Here is a 17,216-nt window from a genome sequence, read left to right as displayed (position 1 = left end):
TGTATGATCCAGAGGCAATATTCTGCTACAGAGCAACAGCAGGAGCAATCTTTGTCTGCTCACATGCCCACCTAAGAATATGTTTTTTCTTCCACACAGCAATATTAATTGGATAACCTTCTACAATAAGCTCCATCACCAGTCAACTTCAGAAGATGCTCAGTTCAATTTCAGTAGTCAAAACATTGAACTTATTTGCAGAAGCAGAATCACAACAAACAACCCAAAGAATAGCACATACATCAAAGCAAGACTAGCTAGATCCCCGGACAGAATCACTCCTATTTGAAGAAGGGAGAAGAGCTAATGTCCGTACTGTAAAATGACTCATCTAGGATTCCATAAACATTTTCATCCTTCACATCATCCCACTTCAGGACCTCTTGAATGTACTTGAATCCCTCATGGACAGTGGCCCGTTCACGTGCCTTCATCTGAAAGACAAACAGTTTCCGATTGCTGATAGAGGCATAGAGATCCTTAAACTTCACTGCGATGTAGTAGTAAGCATGGTTAGCAAGAGATTGGTTGGTATCGCGTGCCTTCACAGGACTGAAGTCTGCAAACCACTCACAAACTGTTAAAGGCACCTTGCTGATCTTCTCTTCAAAGGCATCATACTTGTTCAGAAGAAGAACAAAAGGTGTTTCCCTAAAAGAAGAGTGGTTCACTACACTCTCAAAGAGGTCTTTGCTTGCCATCATTTTGTTGCACAATTCACCTGAGCTTTGAGGCCACATCTGGTCATAGTCACTAAGAGAAACACAGAAAACGATGGCACGGACATCTTCAAACATTTCAAGCAACTTGCAGCCTTCATTTAACCCTCTGGTATTTACACGAATCAGCTGGTACCTGAAACAGTGAATTTGGAACCTATCAAGAACAAGATTGTGAATTGATGCATCATCCAACTAAAAAACTAAAGACCTCCAACAGATGAACTTATATGCCTACAGGCAATTTAATTTTCTAGATACATACCATTGAAGAACAAATTGATAAATGAAATCATTTAACACAGCATGGAGATATATCCAAATGACATACATCAGTACGAGGAAGTGAGTCAATTCACATAAGAGATGCCATGTGAAGAAAGACAAAAGAAGATTTAGGTAGAAACATTATAAAACAACATAATGGTCCTCAAATCATCTGCTGATGTTACTCCCGTAAAGCTATACCATGGAAAAAATATAGAGAGCTTGCATGAATTATTGGGAACAGCAGCTTATTGCTTTTGGAATTAGGTGGTCAACAAATATATGGGCATTGAGAACAGATTGCTTACTTTGTTTGGGGATGCGGGCATTCAATATGCTGAGAGATTTGACTCCTATCATCCAAAGAAAACTCAATAAAAGCAAGGCCATTGCACCGGCTAAATCCTTCGGCATATAGGATGTCTTTCTCAGTAGGTTCATACTCATTGCTAGATATTTCTACAGCCTGCACAAGCAAACACAGTTCAGTTAGGAAACTATATTTTGTCCAAATACCAGTGATTTGTTAGAAATCATTTGCCTGAGCCCTGAAAAATGAAAATTATTCATGATCATGAAAAGGGACAAACCTCCAAAGCAAAATTATAGATTTCTACCTCCATAACAAGGATGCAAAAATCTAGATAAAAATAGCAAATTACTTCATTGCTGAAAAACCATGTTGTATTGATTAGCACCCCTGTGACATTCAACAGAGGCTAAAAATTGATCGGCATGTATTAGACACAACTGGTGTGGGCATTATACATGCTGGCTTGTGCCAGTTGACATGGCAAACCATGATACCTATACCTAATTAGGAACACAACATACATCATCAAATACACATGAATTTGCACCTTCTATGTAACTTTCTCAAATTAATGTGATTTTGGAAACTACCAGTTATATGTTGTTTGAATATACACTACTTGCAAAAGGGCACCAGAAAGTATTGTCTTCAGAATTATAACACATTTAAATAAATCATACAACATGTGAAGTTAAAACAGGTTAGGACACAAAATAAAATGATTTCAACATCAAAACACAATAAATACCCGATCTAGAAAGTAGCTGGCTACATCAGGAAGAAAATGTAATTCATTTCTTCTCTTATATGTCTCTTGAATTGCAGGATGCTTCCAAGCCTCCTCCACTACAGGTGCATATTCACGAGTTGCAGCAGGAAAAAAGGCATCTAGATCACCCATAGCCATAATCTGAAGCAGCCAATCAGAAAAATGTTTTAATCGTTGGTTGATCGAGTATACACACTCATTATGTTTTTGTGCTTCACTTCCACCTGAATTCATTTTACAATGAATAATTTACAGTTAGTAAATTGTAGAAAACGATAATGAGATAAAGGAAACTATGGAAATCTAAACATAATATCAAACTAAAAGGAGACGAAGATCATTGTCAATAATCAAGGTCAAAAGCAGTTGTAACTTGTAACAACACCTCTTGAAAATTCTGATAGGATGGCATAAACTTCTACTCACAAGAAGACCATGTAAAGATCAATTAGTGACACCATTAGCAGATGATATGTTACCTAGACCATTAGCGGATGCATTATAATGCAGTGAACCAGCTCTTTTCCCCTCTAAAGCCTCATCTTCAAAATGCTCACGTCCTTCAAGCAAAGTGCTAAGGTATCTGTATAGGCTGCTTTGAATCATAAGCTTCATATTTTGCATTTCTTCAGGAGAGAATTGGTTTCCGTACAAGTATTTTGCCTATTATGATGAGGAAAAGATAAGTTCAAATTATACAACAGTCAGAAAGAACTATGTAAATGCCAAAGAGAACCAAACTTTACCATCCAAATGAATAATTCAAAATCTGCAAAATCACAAATTAATCAAACAATATCATGTCTCTAAGAAAGAATGAAAAAACTTTTATATTTCTTTGTGTTGTCCTAATTTTGATAAAGGAAATCAAATTGATTGATAGAAAAAATTGAACATAAGTTGGCAAAGAAAGAGATAAATGTAAGATGGGTTTATCTGACTTTCGAGAGGGATAAAAATTCCTATGGTTCATTAATTTTTCATTTTCGTTACGTTTTTTTCTTCCAAAAATCTCAAAACAGAAAATTGTACTGAAAAACAAAAAGTAGAAAATTATCCCCAAAATGGTGTTCTGTCTTGGTTAATGAGCACAGATACTTGAAATTGCTTGTGTCCATATTAGATATGTGTTCGATATGATACTTCTAGTCCATATTGGATGCTCGAATGCTTCCATGATACTGCTTGAAGAAAACTTTGTTTTGCTTACATATTGAGCTTTTGATTATAGAAATGGATAAATGCTTGGATCTCTTGTTCATGTAAAGCATCTTAATTATGAAATTAATTTGAACATCTTACCTCATTTGTCATAAGATCTCGTTATCTTCTATATATAAACGATATATTATTAAAAGTTACACTTTTTTAATAAGTTATGTGCAATATTTAGTCAATTAGTATTTATCATAAATTGTACTTAGCTATCCTAACACTTCAAATACCTTGTCAAACTTTGTCATATGTGATTTTATGTTTACAAAATATTTTTTACATTGTCATATCTAAATTCATGACATACCATATCATAGTTTTGTAACTTTTAAGTATCAACATGTACATATCACATCTCATCAGTATCTGGATCCATAACCATGTTTTGGTTCTCATGAGGAAACCAAAATAAAGAATATAGTTACTGAATGGATGATCTACCTTGAATTGCATATTTCTACTTATAATGTGGTAAACAGGCCACTGACATGGTGCCAAATGAACTTTTCAAGCTAATTCTTTGTCGCAGATAAGTGTCAAACTGCAAATTAGAACCTCCACCCGGAATCCAGTAATACAAGAAAGTCGAAAGACAAATAGCTCTTCAAATTTATGCACTTACTAATTCAGATTTATGTACACTGGCATATGCCGACAAGTGATGGGAAACTTGAAGTTTATGTGTTGTTAACTAAAACAGGCTTCTTCAAAACGAACTTTTAATTCATTCATTCTTCAACAGGACAATAAACAAAAAAAAATACTAAATAGAGCATCAACAGCAAGTTAAAAATGGATGGATGGACTTGTGCGAGTGTGAGATCTGGAAACGTCAATGTCCAGCAAGTTTAGGTACATGAACTGAACAATCAGAATTTATCTTCATCCTCCATTAAAGAAAAGGTTCAACCAGGACATACAGCAGGATATTAAAGTAAGACACATTCACAAAATTCTTGTACAATTCAATTAGCCAATAAAATAGTTTATAAGATGAGTTCACCTACGATTATGTATCAATAGCATCTTTCTTAATGCATGTCTTTTCGGACATGTGTGTATGATACGTGTGTGCATGTTGCATATGCTATTGTGTATTTGAACATGCATGTGTATGTTCATATGCATGAATCATGTGTATGTAAAAGTACATGCATACATGGGTATGCACATGAAATTATCTGTACAAACAGTAAATATTAACAAGGTTAGTGAAGCATAGGGTACATAGATGACAAAAAGATCCATGACAAATCGATATTCTAAAAGGAAGACTATAAGTCATACCTGCATAAAGTTTATGAAAGTCATAACATACATTCTGATTGAACTGATATTCAGAAAAGCGTATACACCAGAATCTTATAGAATACCTGTTTAAAGATGGTGCTGGTTCCTGAGCCCTCTAAGCCAAGTAACAAAAGCTTCTGGACTCTTTTTTGTTCCAGATACTCCGGCACAGACCTGACTGAAAATGCAGCTGAATCTTCCTTCGACCCAGGAGGATTCTCAGGAGGTGTAGGCAATTTGAACAATGAACATATGAGACGAGTAGATGCCTACATATCCAAGCACCACACAGCAAATATTTGGAAAATTGATTCACAAGTTCTGGTGCAAGAAACATTAACCTTCCACAGATATATTATTAAAAGATAAATGAGTACCTTTTCCCATATCTTTCCCCTTATGTTATTCTGACCCTCTTCCTCATAAGAACCATCATCATATACCCAGAAATGAGTATCTCGTGGGCATTGCACATTCGCCAACTAAATGGAAAAAGCGGTAGAAGGTTCAATATAAAGTTCTCAGGCGATATATTATTTATCCTCGAAGTTCTCAAGCAGGTTAATAAGAAATGGTGAATGAGGTATAACAATGTCTGCAATGTTCATAGAACAAAAGAAATAACCTGCCAAATCCACCTAATCAGCATGGCATTCTAGATACTAAGCTGCATGGATTTACATCCTTGCAAAACTATTCAATTACAAGTGACCAAGCATCAACATCAACCTCAAGCAGGGTGGAAGGACACAAAAGTAATCATATGAGACATTAAATGACACATATCAGCTGGACTGCTTATTTTATAAGTGGTAACTAACACATCAGAAAGTAAGATATACTGAAATATCCAAGAAAATGAAGTACTTCGCAATATGATTGAACTAGAAGTTCTGAACATAGTACCAGTATCAAGCCAAATACAGCAAAGGAGACAGCATAAAGTGAAGAAAGGTCCTCCAAGCAATAGACACTCAGAAAGAAAATAATCAATTCAGAGGTGCACACGGATATTAATTGCAATAAACAGACTCTTCTTGGTAAAAAGACAGCATTAACTTCATTGTGCAAAACAAAAATGTGATCTACCGCCTTAATGACAAAGAGTGTGATACCATTTCTGGTGCACAATCCATACAAGGTATAACGACATGTTGTGTCCTTGCTACTTAAATGTTAATGATATCTCTAGTTCAAGGTATAACAATTATGATACAATGTTGACACCTGGCTCAGCCCTTCTTATCCTTGTTTATGATTTTCTAGATTGAAATAGTATGAAGTTTCATTAGCAATGCTGATACCACAATTTTGATATAGATGTCAATATCCATTTATATTGGCATCCACATGAGGAAATTCTGATCAAGCATTTTCATTTACTTCGTCAAACCAATATTCCCTGGCAGAGTTTTCTTTCCTTATAGGCATCACTCAGCAACGCATACCATAAACTTCTGCAAGATATTACCATAATATGTTGATTTTCGAAGAGGTACTGACAGGTAAAAGCAGGGAAATTGGACCAGCTAGATCAAGTCCTAATATATAGAGATACTGTTCCAGCACGTATCATAATCTTTTTGCACTTACGAATCACAAACTCCTCCGTCGTAAACTAACCTTGCATATCTATGCATTTTGAGTTTAAAATGTATCTTGCTTCTGAGTATAACTTCATTGCACTTAGAAATGTTATCTTTTTGTGGTGTTATGCCTGCATTGATATTGCCTTGGGCCTCAACATTGACCTTTTCGCTTGCTTGTGCTCATTTTTTCTCTAGGCCTCTCTCGTTGGTAGTAGAGGGCCAAGGCCATTGAGTTTGGGGCTATAACAGGTGGCTTTTCAAAGAAAATGAATACCCTAAGAGGTCAAGAGAGATTGTGTGATTCTCTTGCATTTCTCCATTGATAGTGTAACTTTGTACTTCTCTCTTGCCCATGAACATAGGTTAAAGTCTGATTCACATATATCTCCATCATCTTGTATTTTCCTTTCTTCCTCTTATTTCCTTCTTTGTATTTTGCATCTTTTAAGACTCCAGTTTAGTTCCACAATGGAAGTGGGAGAACTATTGAGTTGATTTATAGGGCTAGATAAGTCGACTACCATTAACCTGAGTTTAAGTATTTTGAACCAATTGTTCAGATCTATCAAGTTAATAAGTAACTCTACTAGTAATATCATTAAAAACAAAATGAAATCAGCAAAAAAATGAAAAACTACATGTAAATAAAATCTCATCGCATCTTTTTAGCTAATAATTTTAATATAAGAAATGAAGTTGCAGCAAGTGTGCCCAAGGTATTGTGTTTCAAGAAGAACCTTAAAGGCAAAGTAGTTCCACCTTAAGAACCTTGAGTTCTATCCTTGTAATTTCTCGACCATTGATATACACCTGTGTGTTACCATTGCTTGCATCTGACTGTAACTTTCCTCCTATATTGAGTTTCGAACTTATAATCCTGTCAGGCCTCTCACCTTCCTGCCACCAGTTCCAACAGTTAAAAGTCTAATTGGCTGCTCAATCTGAAGCAACAAGTTCATACAAAAAACACGATGCAAAAAATACAAACTGAAATATAAGCAGATCATATATTATTAGACAATCAGCAAGCTCCAAAATATTAGGAGAAACCAACTATGTTCCATCGCAGACTTGTTCGCCACTTGATTAATAGAATTCGTGTCTGTTAATGTGATAAACAAACTTAATATATTAGAACCTTATCTTGGAAATACTTGCTGAGGAAATAATTATTAATCCATCGTAAGCAGGATAATCTATCAGTTATTCAGAATTCACAATGTCCGACCTCCCTCTTCCTTGAGAGTTTTTCTTAAATAATCCAAGTAACTAATTAAGAACAATAAGTCCAGTATGGGGAAGCAAAAAGTCACCTTCCCCCAGAGTCCTGAATCCTTGTCATACCAATATCTCCCAGGCCTCAGTTTCTGAGGTGGCATCGAGCACCCCAAGACTTCATCGAGCTCCTCCTGCTGCAATGGCCGGCCATTGACAACCAATTGCTCTGGTCTGAGCTGGTTCGCAGGGCATTCCCTCTCCGCCTTCATGACCTGCCTGATCTCCAACGGGCTGCACAGCTTAGACAGCATCTTAGAGCACTTACCAAGCCCCGACCTTTTGGACTCGTCAATCGGACGACCAATGCAGCTCACACATTTTCTCCCCTCAGGCATTGACCCCATGGCCTTCAGCACACAATTGCTGCAGTACCTCGCGTCGCACACCAAGCATGCCTCCCTCTCCTTCAGGATGTTACCTTTCCCGCACCGAAAGCAGACGCCCCTCCTCCTCTCCCTCGCCGGCGCCGGCTCCGCGGCGGTGGCGCCTCCGGCTAGGTCCTCCTCCGAATCCTTCTCCGCGCCGAATGTAACCGCCACGGGTCGCGCCGAACCGGAGAAAGAACTGATGCCACGTGCCGAGGAAGTCCTGGCGCCGGACCGCAACGCGCCGCCTTCGGGCTCCGCAAACGCGCACGCGACGGAAGACGACCTGGCCCTCTCAGCTGGCATCCTCCGAGGCGGGTCGCCGCTTCGTCGGCGGTTGAACCGAGGCCCACCGGGGAGGGAGTGGCCACAACCACCGGCAACGGAAGCGGGGGCACCGCGGGGCTCCAGAGACTCCACCTCGGAGACGTGGTGGGGGGCCGGGGGAAAGTCGCATCCGACGGAGATGGAGTAGTCGAGGTGCTCCTCGTCGGGGAGCGGCGCGCCGTGCGGGAGCAACCTCCGCAGCGCCGCCTCCCACGAGCCTCTCTCCGTCCCCTCCTCCGTCGCAGACGCCATCTCTATTCCGCCTCTATCGGGGGCTCCGATGCGTAGGGTTAGGGTTTCCGGGATCCATAACTGGAGCTCAAAGGAGGCCGGGAGAGGAGCGCGCACGCACAGCGGAGACGGTGAGAGTCGCAGCGGTAACGGGTGGATTTTAACGGCGTCGGGGAGTCGACGGAATCCTCGGCTTTTAACGACAGCCGGCGTCGATGCTTCACCTCCAAGCGTACGTGCAATTCTCAAATGACCATAAAAGTCGTCAAGCTAGTAATGATTGGGGTCATAAGTTCCCGTAAATGACTTCTACTATTAGGGGTATATTAGGTAACGAAGTTCAGTAAGCGCTGCGCATGGGAGCGCGTGAGCCACATCACCGTTGCTTTCAGAACTTGGCGGAGCGATGGCGGCGTGGGGTCCAGCAGTGGGATTCGGCGGGGCCCCACAATCGCATGCGGTCACGGTGAAAAGAGAAGGGGCCGACGGAGTCCGTGGAGACAAAATCTGAGCCGTCCAATTATGCTTGTACGTTGTGGCAGACGGACGTCAGATCGGAAGGAGCGTCGGTTTTTGTTGGGGAAGGGTGAGGATCGACTGTTTCCGGGACGACAGCGAACCGCGGACTACCCTCATGATTGTAGACGTGCCCCACTGGTTCAAGGTCAATCGATTGGGCTCGTCCTCGGGAATCTGTTGCCTGTCTCCCGATACCGTCTCCGTTCATATTAATGACACGTGGATGGTTGATTCCCTTTCGCGCTCGTCGAAGTGATGGGCACGAAGTGCGAACATTCTGCGGAATAGTAAGCTTCTGATAGCGACGCTACTCGCCCAAGAAGCTTAGCAGGGGTGACGTGGTGTGTGGCCGTTCCAATAAGGCAGCGAAGGTTACTACCCCCTCGTCATCGGCGATGGGTCCCACGGTTTGTCTCCGACCGAGGCAATCTGATGCCTGTCTCATAATGCATACGAGAGATCCCACCGGATCACAAGCGGCTTCCGCGTTCGGATGCTTGCCGCGTGGAAGATTGCCTGATTGATTGATTGGCACGCCAGTCCCGGAGTGCGTACTTACTCGCCTAAGAAGCTCGTCACCGGTGACGTTGCCTCTGACGGACCCGATGAGTGGGACCCGCGCGGTCGATGTGACATCACCCGATAAAACTTTTCATGGGACGACGACCCGGGGTCTACCATTACATCATGTTGAGGCCGCTTGCGTGTGCTGACGTCGGCTGTCACTGGACACAGGATCATCCTACAACCCGATCCGAACCCGTAAACCCAAAAGACGTAATCCTAAGCGGGTTATATATGGTTGGGCCCGACGGGCACCATATCGCATCCGCAAACCCCAAGCGGGTCGGATTTAGTGTGGTCTTTGAGAATGACACGAAGGAAAACCCACGACGTCTGTTGTTGGCGACTCCTTCCCCTCCACGAGTTCGCTCCCAAGTAGATTTTGGTCTCTTCTTCTCATATTGTGGCTGTGAAGAGTTGCAAGAACGTGAAGACTTGAGAATGCCAAGTTTGTCTCTCTAAGTTCATGGTGGATCTCTCTGGACGCGCCACTCGAGCCCTTCCCAATCGAACGATCCTAAAACGTGCGAGAAATATCTTTACATCACCCGACTCACAACTCACGTATAGCCTCGGCTTCACATATATTTACATCAATGGCATCAAATTAATACAATATTCACATTAGATGTAAGCCAGCAATCAGATGCCAAATCTCAGAGAGCTTATTGAATATTTGTTGACTTGTAATTTCACCTCAATTTTTTTTATTTGACAACATGGCAAACATCAATTTAGAGGTAATCAAATCTAATTCATATCTTTTTGCTGATATAAATAAAGATAAAAAGATTTAGGCAATATTTTGAAGATGATGGCATGATCGTTAATTATTTCAACTCTCGGGCCAATTGCTCTAGTTGCTCTTCAGCTGCCGTAATAAAATGGCGATCCATCTCCTCCCACCGGATGCCAGCTCGCGCCGAACGGTTACGGCTCTTCCCCACCCCCATTTCCACGACCTAATTCCCAATTCCCCCTCTTCCGTCTCGATTCGATCTTTCCAATCTGTTCGTCTGGTAGTAGAATCGGTTCCCCGGTGCTTCTTGCGTTGAACTTCTTGTTGTTGAGACTGATCGAGGGGTTTCTTGGTGTTGCAGGTGATTAGAGACGGTTCCTCGTCAGTTTTGATCGATGGAAGCCGCTACGAGCCTTCAGTCTTTTCGATTCCTCTGCAAAGCTCCCGGATTTGGCCCGAGATCGTGCGTCTTGGCCGCCCACCGGTCCAGTTTTCTCTTCTTTGATCCCAAGCCTCATCTCTCCACCCGGGGGCTCAAGGTTTTTGATGTAAGTTCGGCTATATTTTCCCAAAAAGTTTGCATCTTGATCAATTTGTTTGGGATCGTGATGTTTTGATATACTTTCTTGATGAATCTGTGGCAGGGCTATTGTCCGACATCTCTGTCAAAGCAAGGACAACGACGAATTGGTGCTCGGAGGAGTACTATTGTTAGGGCATCGTCGTCCTCCCCCTCCTCGGACCCGATCGCTCCTCTCCCGCTGGAGTCGCCGATCGGGCAATTTCTGTCTCAGATCCTCGTCAGCCATCCTCATCTCCTGCCTGCAGCCGTCGATCAGCAGCTCGAGCAGCTTCAGACTGACCGTGAGGCTGCGAAGAACAAAGAGGAACCTACCCCTGCGGTCACCGACATAGTTCTGTACAGGTAAAAGGTAGTTTTTGTTTTGTTATAGTTGCATGATATTAGAGTGTTGTGTAGATAAAAGTTCCAACTTTTATGGTGAGAAAATAATGATGAACAAAAGATGACATCGAAATTATTAGGAGGATTGCGGAGGTGAAAGCTAACGAGAGGAGAAGGGCTCTAGAGGAGATATTGTATGCACTGGTCGTCCAAAAGTTTGTCGAAGCTGATGTTTCCTTGGTTCCTGCTATATGTCAATCGGCCGACCCTTCCGGGAAGGTCGATCAGTGGCCACCGGAGGATGAGAAACTCGAAAGGTTGCATTCTGCTGAGGCTTATGAGATGATCAAGAACCACCTGGCTCTTATACTGGGGCAGCGGACGAGTGACACAAACTTGGTGGCGCCTATCAGCAAACTTAGAGTTGGTCAGGTGTATGCTGCTTCTGTAATGTATGGTTATTTCCTCAAGAGAGTGGACCAAAGGTTCCAGCTTGAGAAGTCCATGAAGACTCTCCCTTGGGGATCAGATGTAGAGGAGAGTGCCATTAAGCAAGCGATGATCGATGAATCAGTACCATCTGTTCAACCGGAGATACCTCACCCTGAGGTGTCATCATGGTCTTCTCCAAGCTTTGGCCAGGGTGGGATGAAGCCCTGCCGCCTGCGGTCCTATGTCATGTCTTTTGATTCCGATACTCTTCAACGACATGCCACGATCAGATCGAAGGAAGCTTTTAGCATCATTGAGAAGCACACCGAGGCGCTATTCGGGAGGCCTGAGATTGTCATTACACCCGAGGGAGCCATTGATTCGTCAAAGGATGAACTTATCAAGATAAGTTTTGCGGGATTGAGGAGGCTTATTTTGGAGGCTGTAACCTTTGGTTCCTTCCTATGGGATGTCGAGAGCTATGTTGATTCCAGGTATCATTTTGTGACTAACTAGTCACCTGTGATCAGACTTGAATGATCGATAATGCAAGGATGTTTAGTATCTACAATAACATCTACAGTTATTGCCAACGTTGAAGATCAAAACAGTGGCAACGAGGGCTGTGTAAACTCAGATCCTTGTAGTTGAGGATCATAAACATTGTACAAAAGTAGGTTCCCTATAATTGTTCTTGATTTCAAAGACTTTTTCTGCGCAATGGTGTTTTGTGTGATCTCTGCTTGTAATTGTAATATAAGATTTTGTTGTGTACTGAAAGCACCTTGTATCATTGATAGATTCCATTGCAAGTAGTGCCAAACTTTATCATGGGGAGTCTGCTCTTTGATGCTCATTTCAAGCTTATGTATAGGCAGCTCATTGGTCCCATGATAACCTTCCTAATATATTCTTCTTTCTTTCAACAAACCTGTTCAACAATGGCACTCCAATTGCCATTACTTCAAGAATACCATCCCCTCTGTCATCTTCCTCTGCCCGGGAAGCAAAGTCGAACATTTTGGGGAGAGTTTATTTGGTGCGCAGAGCAATCAAACTTTTATCCAAATTTCATTCGAGGCAAAACAAAAAAGACCTTTTTTGTTTGTACTATGAAATCAAAACCAGGTTTTTAGAGGAAAGGAAGTTCTTTGGTGGAGAACATGGGAGAGACGGAAGCAGAACGGAGAAGACGAGAGGATTGCCCGAGTCATGATGAGCGGTCGATCAAACTTCCCCCTGTCCCCGATGACCTGACAACTCAGGGGAGCAGGAGAGGAGAGACGGCGTCATCGCCGTCGCGAGGAGGAGGAGGAGGGCCAGAGCCACCGTATCGCGCGCGGCACCGGCCATATCTCCGATCGATCGATGTAACAGCTACGCGAGGAGGGAGGTGGCGATAGCGGTGGCGCCGGGACAGAGTGACCCAATAACCAAACGTTTGACTTTTACCCGTTGACCCGATGCCACGTCGATGGGTGGAATGCCGCCGCGTCACCACTCTGCCATGTGATCAGAGAGACCATGTGGTCGATGGGGGACCTCCAATTTTGGTCTGATGTGTCGCGGGCCAGAGTTAGTTAAAGTGTTATGCGAGGGGGGAGCCGTTGTTACTGTATGGTGCGTGGGCATAGTTTAGCGGGAGAGCAGGTTAGGAAAGAGATGGCAAAGAGTTACGTTAACGGAAGAGGGAATGGGAGATTGGTGAGAGTGCAGATTATTGGAAGATATTTAGGATAAATCAATACAAGCTTTGGAAACTTTGATGAGTTGATGTCTATTAGGTTCTAAGATGACATTTCTCATTTTTCTAGAAATTTTCATTTCACCAATGCCACAATAATGATCAATCAGCAACTTGAACTGTTTTAATATAATGTCAATTGCATTTCCTATCAAAGTACATTAGTACTTTCATTGTATATTATTTCTTGATAAAATATTGAATTAAGAATAAATAATAGGGAATTGTATTTATAAATTCAATTATTAATTATCAAGCATTTAATCATGGAAATCATCTGCTTAACATCTGCATTCTTATACAAACACATAATTTTGATACACTTCCATATTTCATGCTTGAAATAGTACTAAAAAGAACAGTACTCCCAAGAAATTAAAGAAAACATATTGAAATTACATGATCTTCTTATGTGAGTGCTAAATTACATGATCTTTATATTTTATGTTGGTGGCCATTTATAAATACAAGAAGAATGGTGTTTAAACAAAAACTGAGAGAAGCTATAATGGATAGAAACAATTGATCACTATGAAAGAATCATCTCGACAAGAACTCCAGGCTATTTGAGATGTCATTTTGATCTTCCCAAGGTGAACTCCAAGCTAGGGATTACTAGTTCTTGATAAGAACCATTTGCGTCATCTGATGTGCAAGAGTGATCCTGTTTAAAGGCCAAAAAAAGAGTATCATCGACTGACTTAAACTTTTGTAGATGGAATGAAAATGATCGATCGGTGAATTAACATGATATTAGATCGGAAAATTATTTCGGTTTATTTAGGATCAATATACAAAAGGAGTGAAATTTAACCAATCTAGATGTATGTTTGAATATGTATGCAACACTTTTTGTTCTTGATAGAGACCAAAAAAAAAAAAAAAATTTGTATCAGTTGAACTACATTGATCATCTTGTTTAAAGTCGAAATTCAATGACGAAATCCTCGGAGGACAAATTAAGTTGCTATTTGGTACCTCAATTTGTGACGAAAAAGAAGTCGATTGAAGCGCATCTGAATTGATTTCCTTCCAAAGTCCTTTGCTTTTTTTTTTTTTTGTTGCAAAAATAGAGAATTATTTAATATTGATGCTGAGAGAAATAACATAATATATATGAGAAAAAATTCAAATAAAGAGCACAATAAACTAATGATTAATCAACTTATTCCTCTGTAACACAAATCAAAATGCTGCCTAAGAACCAAAATTGTATCATAAGATTAAGACTAAAGGAAAAAAAAATACTTTTGGAACAACCAAATGGTCAACCCAAATCCAAATCCAAGCACCCATTAGCAACAGAATAAAATTTGGTGAGAGGATTGACCATTCTAGATTGTGCATATGGGGCTGGATATTCTCAAATAACAATGACAAGGTTGGCATTGACAAAAGTAAGGCCTATGATCAACTTTTCTTACTAGTGAATTGGATGCTTTTTTGCTGGACTTTAGCTTTAGATCACCTTATAAGATCTTAAAGAACATAAATGGATATATAGATAAAAGTAAAAGCTGCCATGGTAGTCCTGAAGTGGTAGTGGAGTCAATGTTCCAACCCTAATGAAGCTTAAAGGCATCTTTTAAACCAAAAGCTACATCTTCTAATGAAAAAACATGAGAGAGAGAGAGAGAGATTTGCTACCTAGATGAGTTACTCCATCCTGTGGTGGAGTCCAAATAATGGTGCTGGTTTGGTGCTTCTGAGAATTTGTGCACCATTAGTGTTAGATCACTGTTTCCAAGTGCCAAATCCGATTGACCTTAAGAAAGAGGAATAGATGAGAAAAATACACTTACAAAATGTAGATGACATGAACTAATTTGTTGAGGATGAGCTACACGGATTACCTGAGGAAGCTGCAGGCTTGTCGGTGGATTTGGTTGTTCTATACATCTGCAAGAAAAGGAATAAAGGATGGAAAAAGAAGTTGAGAAAGGTGGAGAGTGAGATGAAAAGAAAGAGAAAGGAGGCAGTTGTTGGTCTTTTTCTTGTTTCTTGATGTTATTGCTAACGAGGTTGATACTTTGTAATTTGTTGAGAGGTTTGTATTTATATGATCTCCTTATTATTGTGAAATGATGCCTACTTTTCTTCTGTTTCCGTCACTTTTTCTACGTTTGGCAGTTTTCCTGTCTGTGGAGAAGCAGACTTAGAGAGAGAGAGAGAGAGAGAGAGAGAGAGAGAGGAACGGCTTGAGCTTTAACTTGGGAAACACATGCAAGTGGCTCTATACATAGAGAGAGAGAGAGAGAGAGAGAGAGAGAGAGAGAGAGAGAGAAGAAGAAGAAGAAGAAGAAGGGCTTCAGGTTTAAGTAGGGAAACACCTGCAAATGGCTCTTGACATGGGCTGAGAGAGAGAGAGAGAGAGAAGAAGGGCTTCAGCTTTAAGTAGGGAAACACCTGCAAATGGCTCTTGACATGGGCTGAGAGAAAGAGAGAGAGAGAGAGAGAGAGAGAGAGAGAGAGAGCTGATGACGATGAAGAAGTAGGCTTGTGCTTTAAGTAGAGAAATACCTGCAAGTGGGCCTTGATATGTGTTAAGAGAGAGATGACGATGATGATGATGAAGATGAAGATGAAGAAGAAGAAGAAGAAGAAGGGGGGCATAAGTTTGAAGTAGGGAAACACCTGCAAGTGGCTCTTGACATGAGCCAGAGTAAGATCTTTCACAGCCATAAGCTCCAGAATCGACTTCGGTGTCGCTCCTGATGCCAAACATACCAAAAACCACACGTTTTCTCAGATCAAACAAACACACGATGATCAGGATCATCTTATGAATCCTATCCTATCATCAAACATCATCGACCACACTAATCACAGCTGCAAAGAAACGAGAAGGGGTGCAAGAGGCCGCGTACTCTCATGTCCACCGAGGAGCTCGATGGCGTGGACGAAGTGGGCGTGGAGGCTGCTTGTCCACCGCATTCTCGGCGCCCTGATGGTGCTCCGCTTCGTTGGATATCTCGGCGTCGATCTCGACCTCATCAAGCTTTGTGTGGCCTCCAATGATCCGACGCCACAAGGGAAGTACTCGTTGGACCAGTGCAAGTAGGAGCTCATCAAGTATGCTTCGTTCGGATAACCATTACAAGAAGAAGAAGACATCTGGTGTTGGAGTCCAGACTTGGGATAGATTGGAGCACCATTTATTGGCGTCGGAGACGACAGTGGTCCTTGAAACCTCTGAAACACGTTGACCTCGGACGAGGACATGTCGCGCGAGAGAGAAAGATCGATGCAAGCTCGGAGGCGACCGTCATCGCCGGAGGTGCCAGAAGAGACGACGCCGGGAAGCCCGATGGTCAAAGATAGATCAGGCGAGGCAGTAGAGCTGGTTCCTGTAGATTCCCCTTTCAATGGCATCGTATGGTCTCCTCTGCCAGTCTCAGCTTCAGTATCTTCTTGAAGTGGAGATGCTTTGCTTGAGGAGCAAGAAGGAAGTGTCTTCTTCTTTCTCTGTGATGCGATCTAAAGAAGCAAAAGAAGACAGCGAGATTAGTGTGTGTGTGTTTTGGTAGTAAATATAGGGAAAGATATACATGGGAAAGGGGCGGGGAGTTGAAGGGCAGATGGGTTCTCTTCTGCTTTATTTGAGTCTGCATGAATGTGAGAACAATAACACGAGAGAGAGAGAGAGAGAGGAATGCGTAACTTTGAGGCTTCCTAACATTTGAAGTTATCTCATCACTTTCTGACCAAGCTCACAGTGATTCATTTCAAACACCACATGATATGAGCTTAAAAGAATCAAGAAAAGCTAGAGAGATATAGAGTGAGAACAGATGGAGGAAAGTAGGCACAATGGTTTATATTAGATACTCTTTCCCCGTTCAATATCCAGTCTCCCCCTCTCTCTCTCTCTCTTCCCTCCTATATGTATGTCACTATCATTGTTGAAATAAATAATGCTAGAGAGAGAGAGAGAGAAGAGAAAAAGATACC

The 17,216-nt window shown here is 41.6% G+C and overlaps 3 protein-coding genes across 4 annotated transcripts; 1 reads left to right on the top strand and 2 right to left on the bottom strand.

Moving 5' to 3' along the window:
* Positions 1-168: 168 nt before the first annotated feature.
* On the bottom strand, positions 169-8,614 carry LOC135598815 (extra-large guanine nucleotide-binding protein 3-like). Its single transcript, XM_065093168.1, has 8 exons — positions 7,476-8,614; positions 6,922-7,059; positions 4,951-5,055; positions 4,657-4,842; positions 2,548-2,731; positions 2,048-2,292; positions 1,295-1,452; positions 169-855 (listed from the first exon to the last, which is right to left on the bottom strand). Exons 1-8 carry the CDS (start codon positions 8,382-8,384, stop codon positions 282-284), a joined length of 2,499 nt encoding a protein of 832 aa, XP_064949240.1. The 5' UTR covers positions 8,385-8,614; the 3' UTR covers positions 169-281.
* Positions 8,615-10,346: 1,732 nt separating this feature from the next.
* LOC103990949 (UV-B-induced protein At3g17800, chloroplastic) lies at positions 10,347-12,352 on the top strand. The gene is made up of 4 exons (XM_009410264.3): positions 10,347-10,465; positions 10,547-10,733; positions 10,830-11,110; positions 11,230-12,352. The coding sequence occupies exons 2-4, from the start codon at positions 10,581-10,583 to the stop codon at positions 12,035-12,037; spliced, it is 1,242 nt and encodes a 413-aa protein (XP_009408539.2). The 5' UTR covers positions 10,347-10,465; positions 10,547-10,580; the 3' UTR covers positions 12,038-12,352.
* Positions 12,353-13,549: 1,197 nt separating this feature from the next.
* On the bottom strand, positions 13,550-16,836 carry LOC135598075 (transcription repressor KAN1-like). Of its 2 annotated transcripts, XM_065091600.1 has the most exons (6): positions 16,133-16,836; positions 15,900-15,976; positions 15,119-15,164; positions 14,913-15,030; positions 14,244-14,310; positions 13,550-13,929 (listed from the first exon to the last, which is right to left on the bottom strand). In XM_065091600.1, the coding sequence occupies exons 1-6, from the start codon at positions 16,635-16,637 to the stop codon at positions 13,840-13,842; spliced, it is 903 nt and encodes a 300-aa protein (XP_064947672.1). In that variant the 5' UTR covers positions 16,638-16,836; the 3' UTR covers positions 13,550-13,839. The 2 variants fall into 2 exon arrangements, with proteins under 2 accessions (XP_064947672.1, XP_064947673.1); XM_065091601.1 differs by lacking the exon at positions 14,244-14,310.
* Positions 16,837-17,216: the final 380 nt, after the last annotated feature.

The sequence above is a fragment of the Musa acuminata genome, chromosome BXJ2-1 (genome assembly GCF_036884655.1).
Source record: "Musa acuminata AAA Group cultivar baxijiao chromosome BXJ2-1, Cavendish_Baxijiao_AAA, whole genome shotgun sequence".
Taxonomy (NCBI): domain Eukaryota; kingdom Viridiplantae; phylum Streptophyta; class Magnoliopsida; order Zingiberales; family Musaceae; genus Musa; species Musa acuminata.
This window is presented reverse-complemented; position numbering and strand designations above follow the sequence as displayed.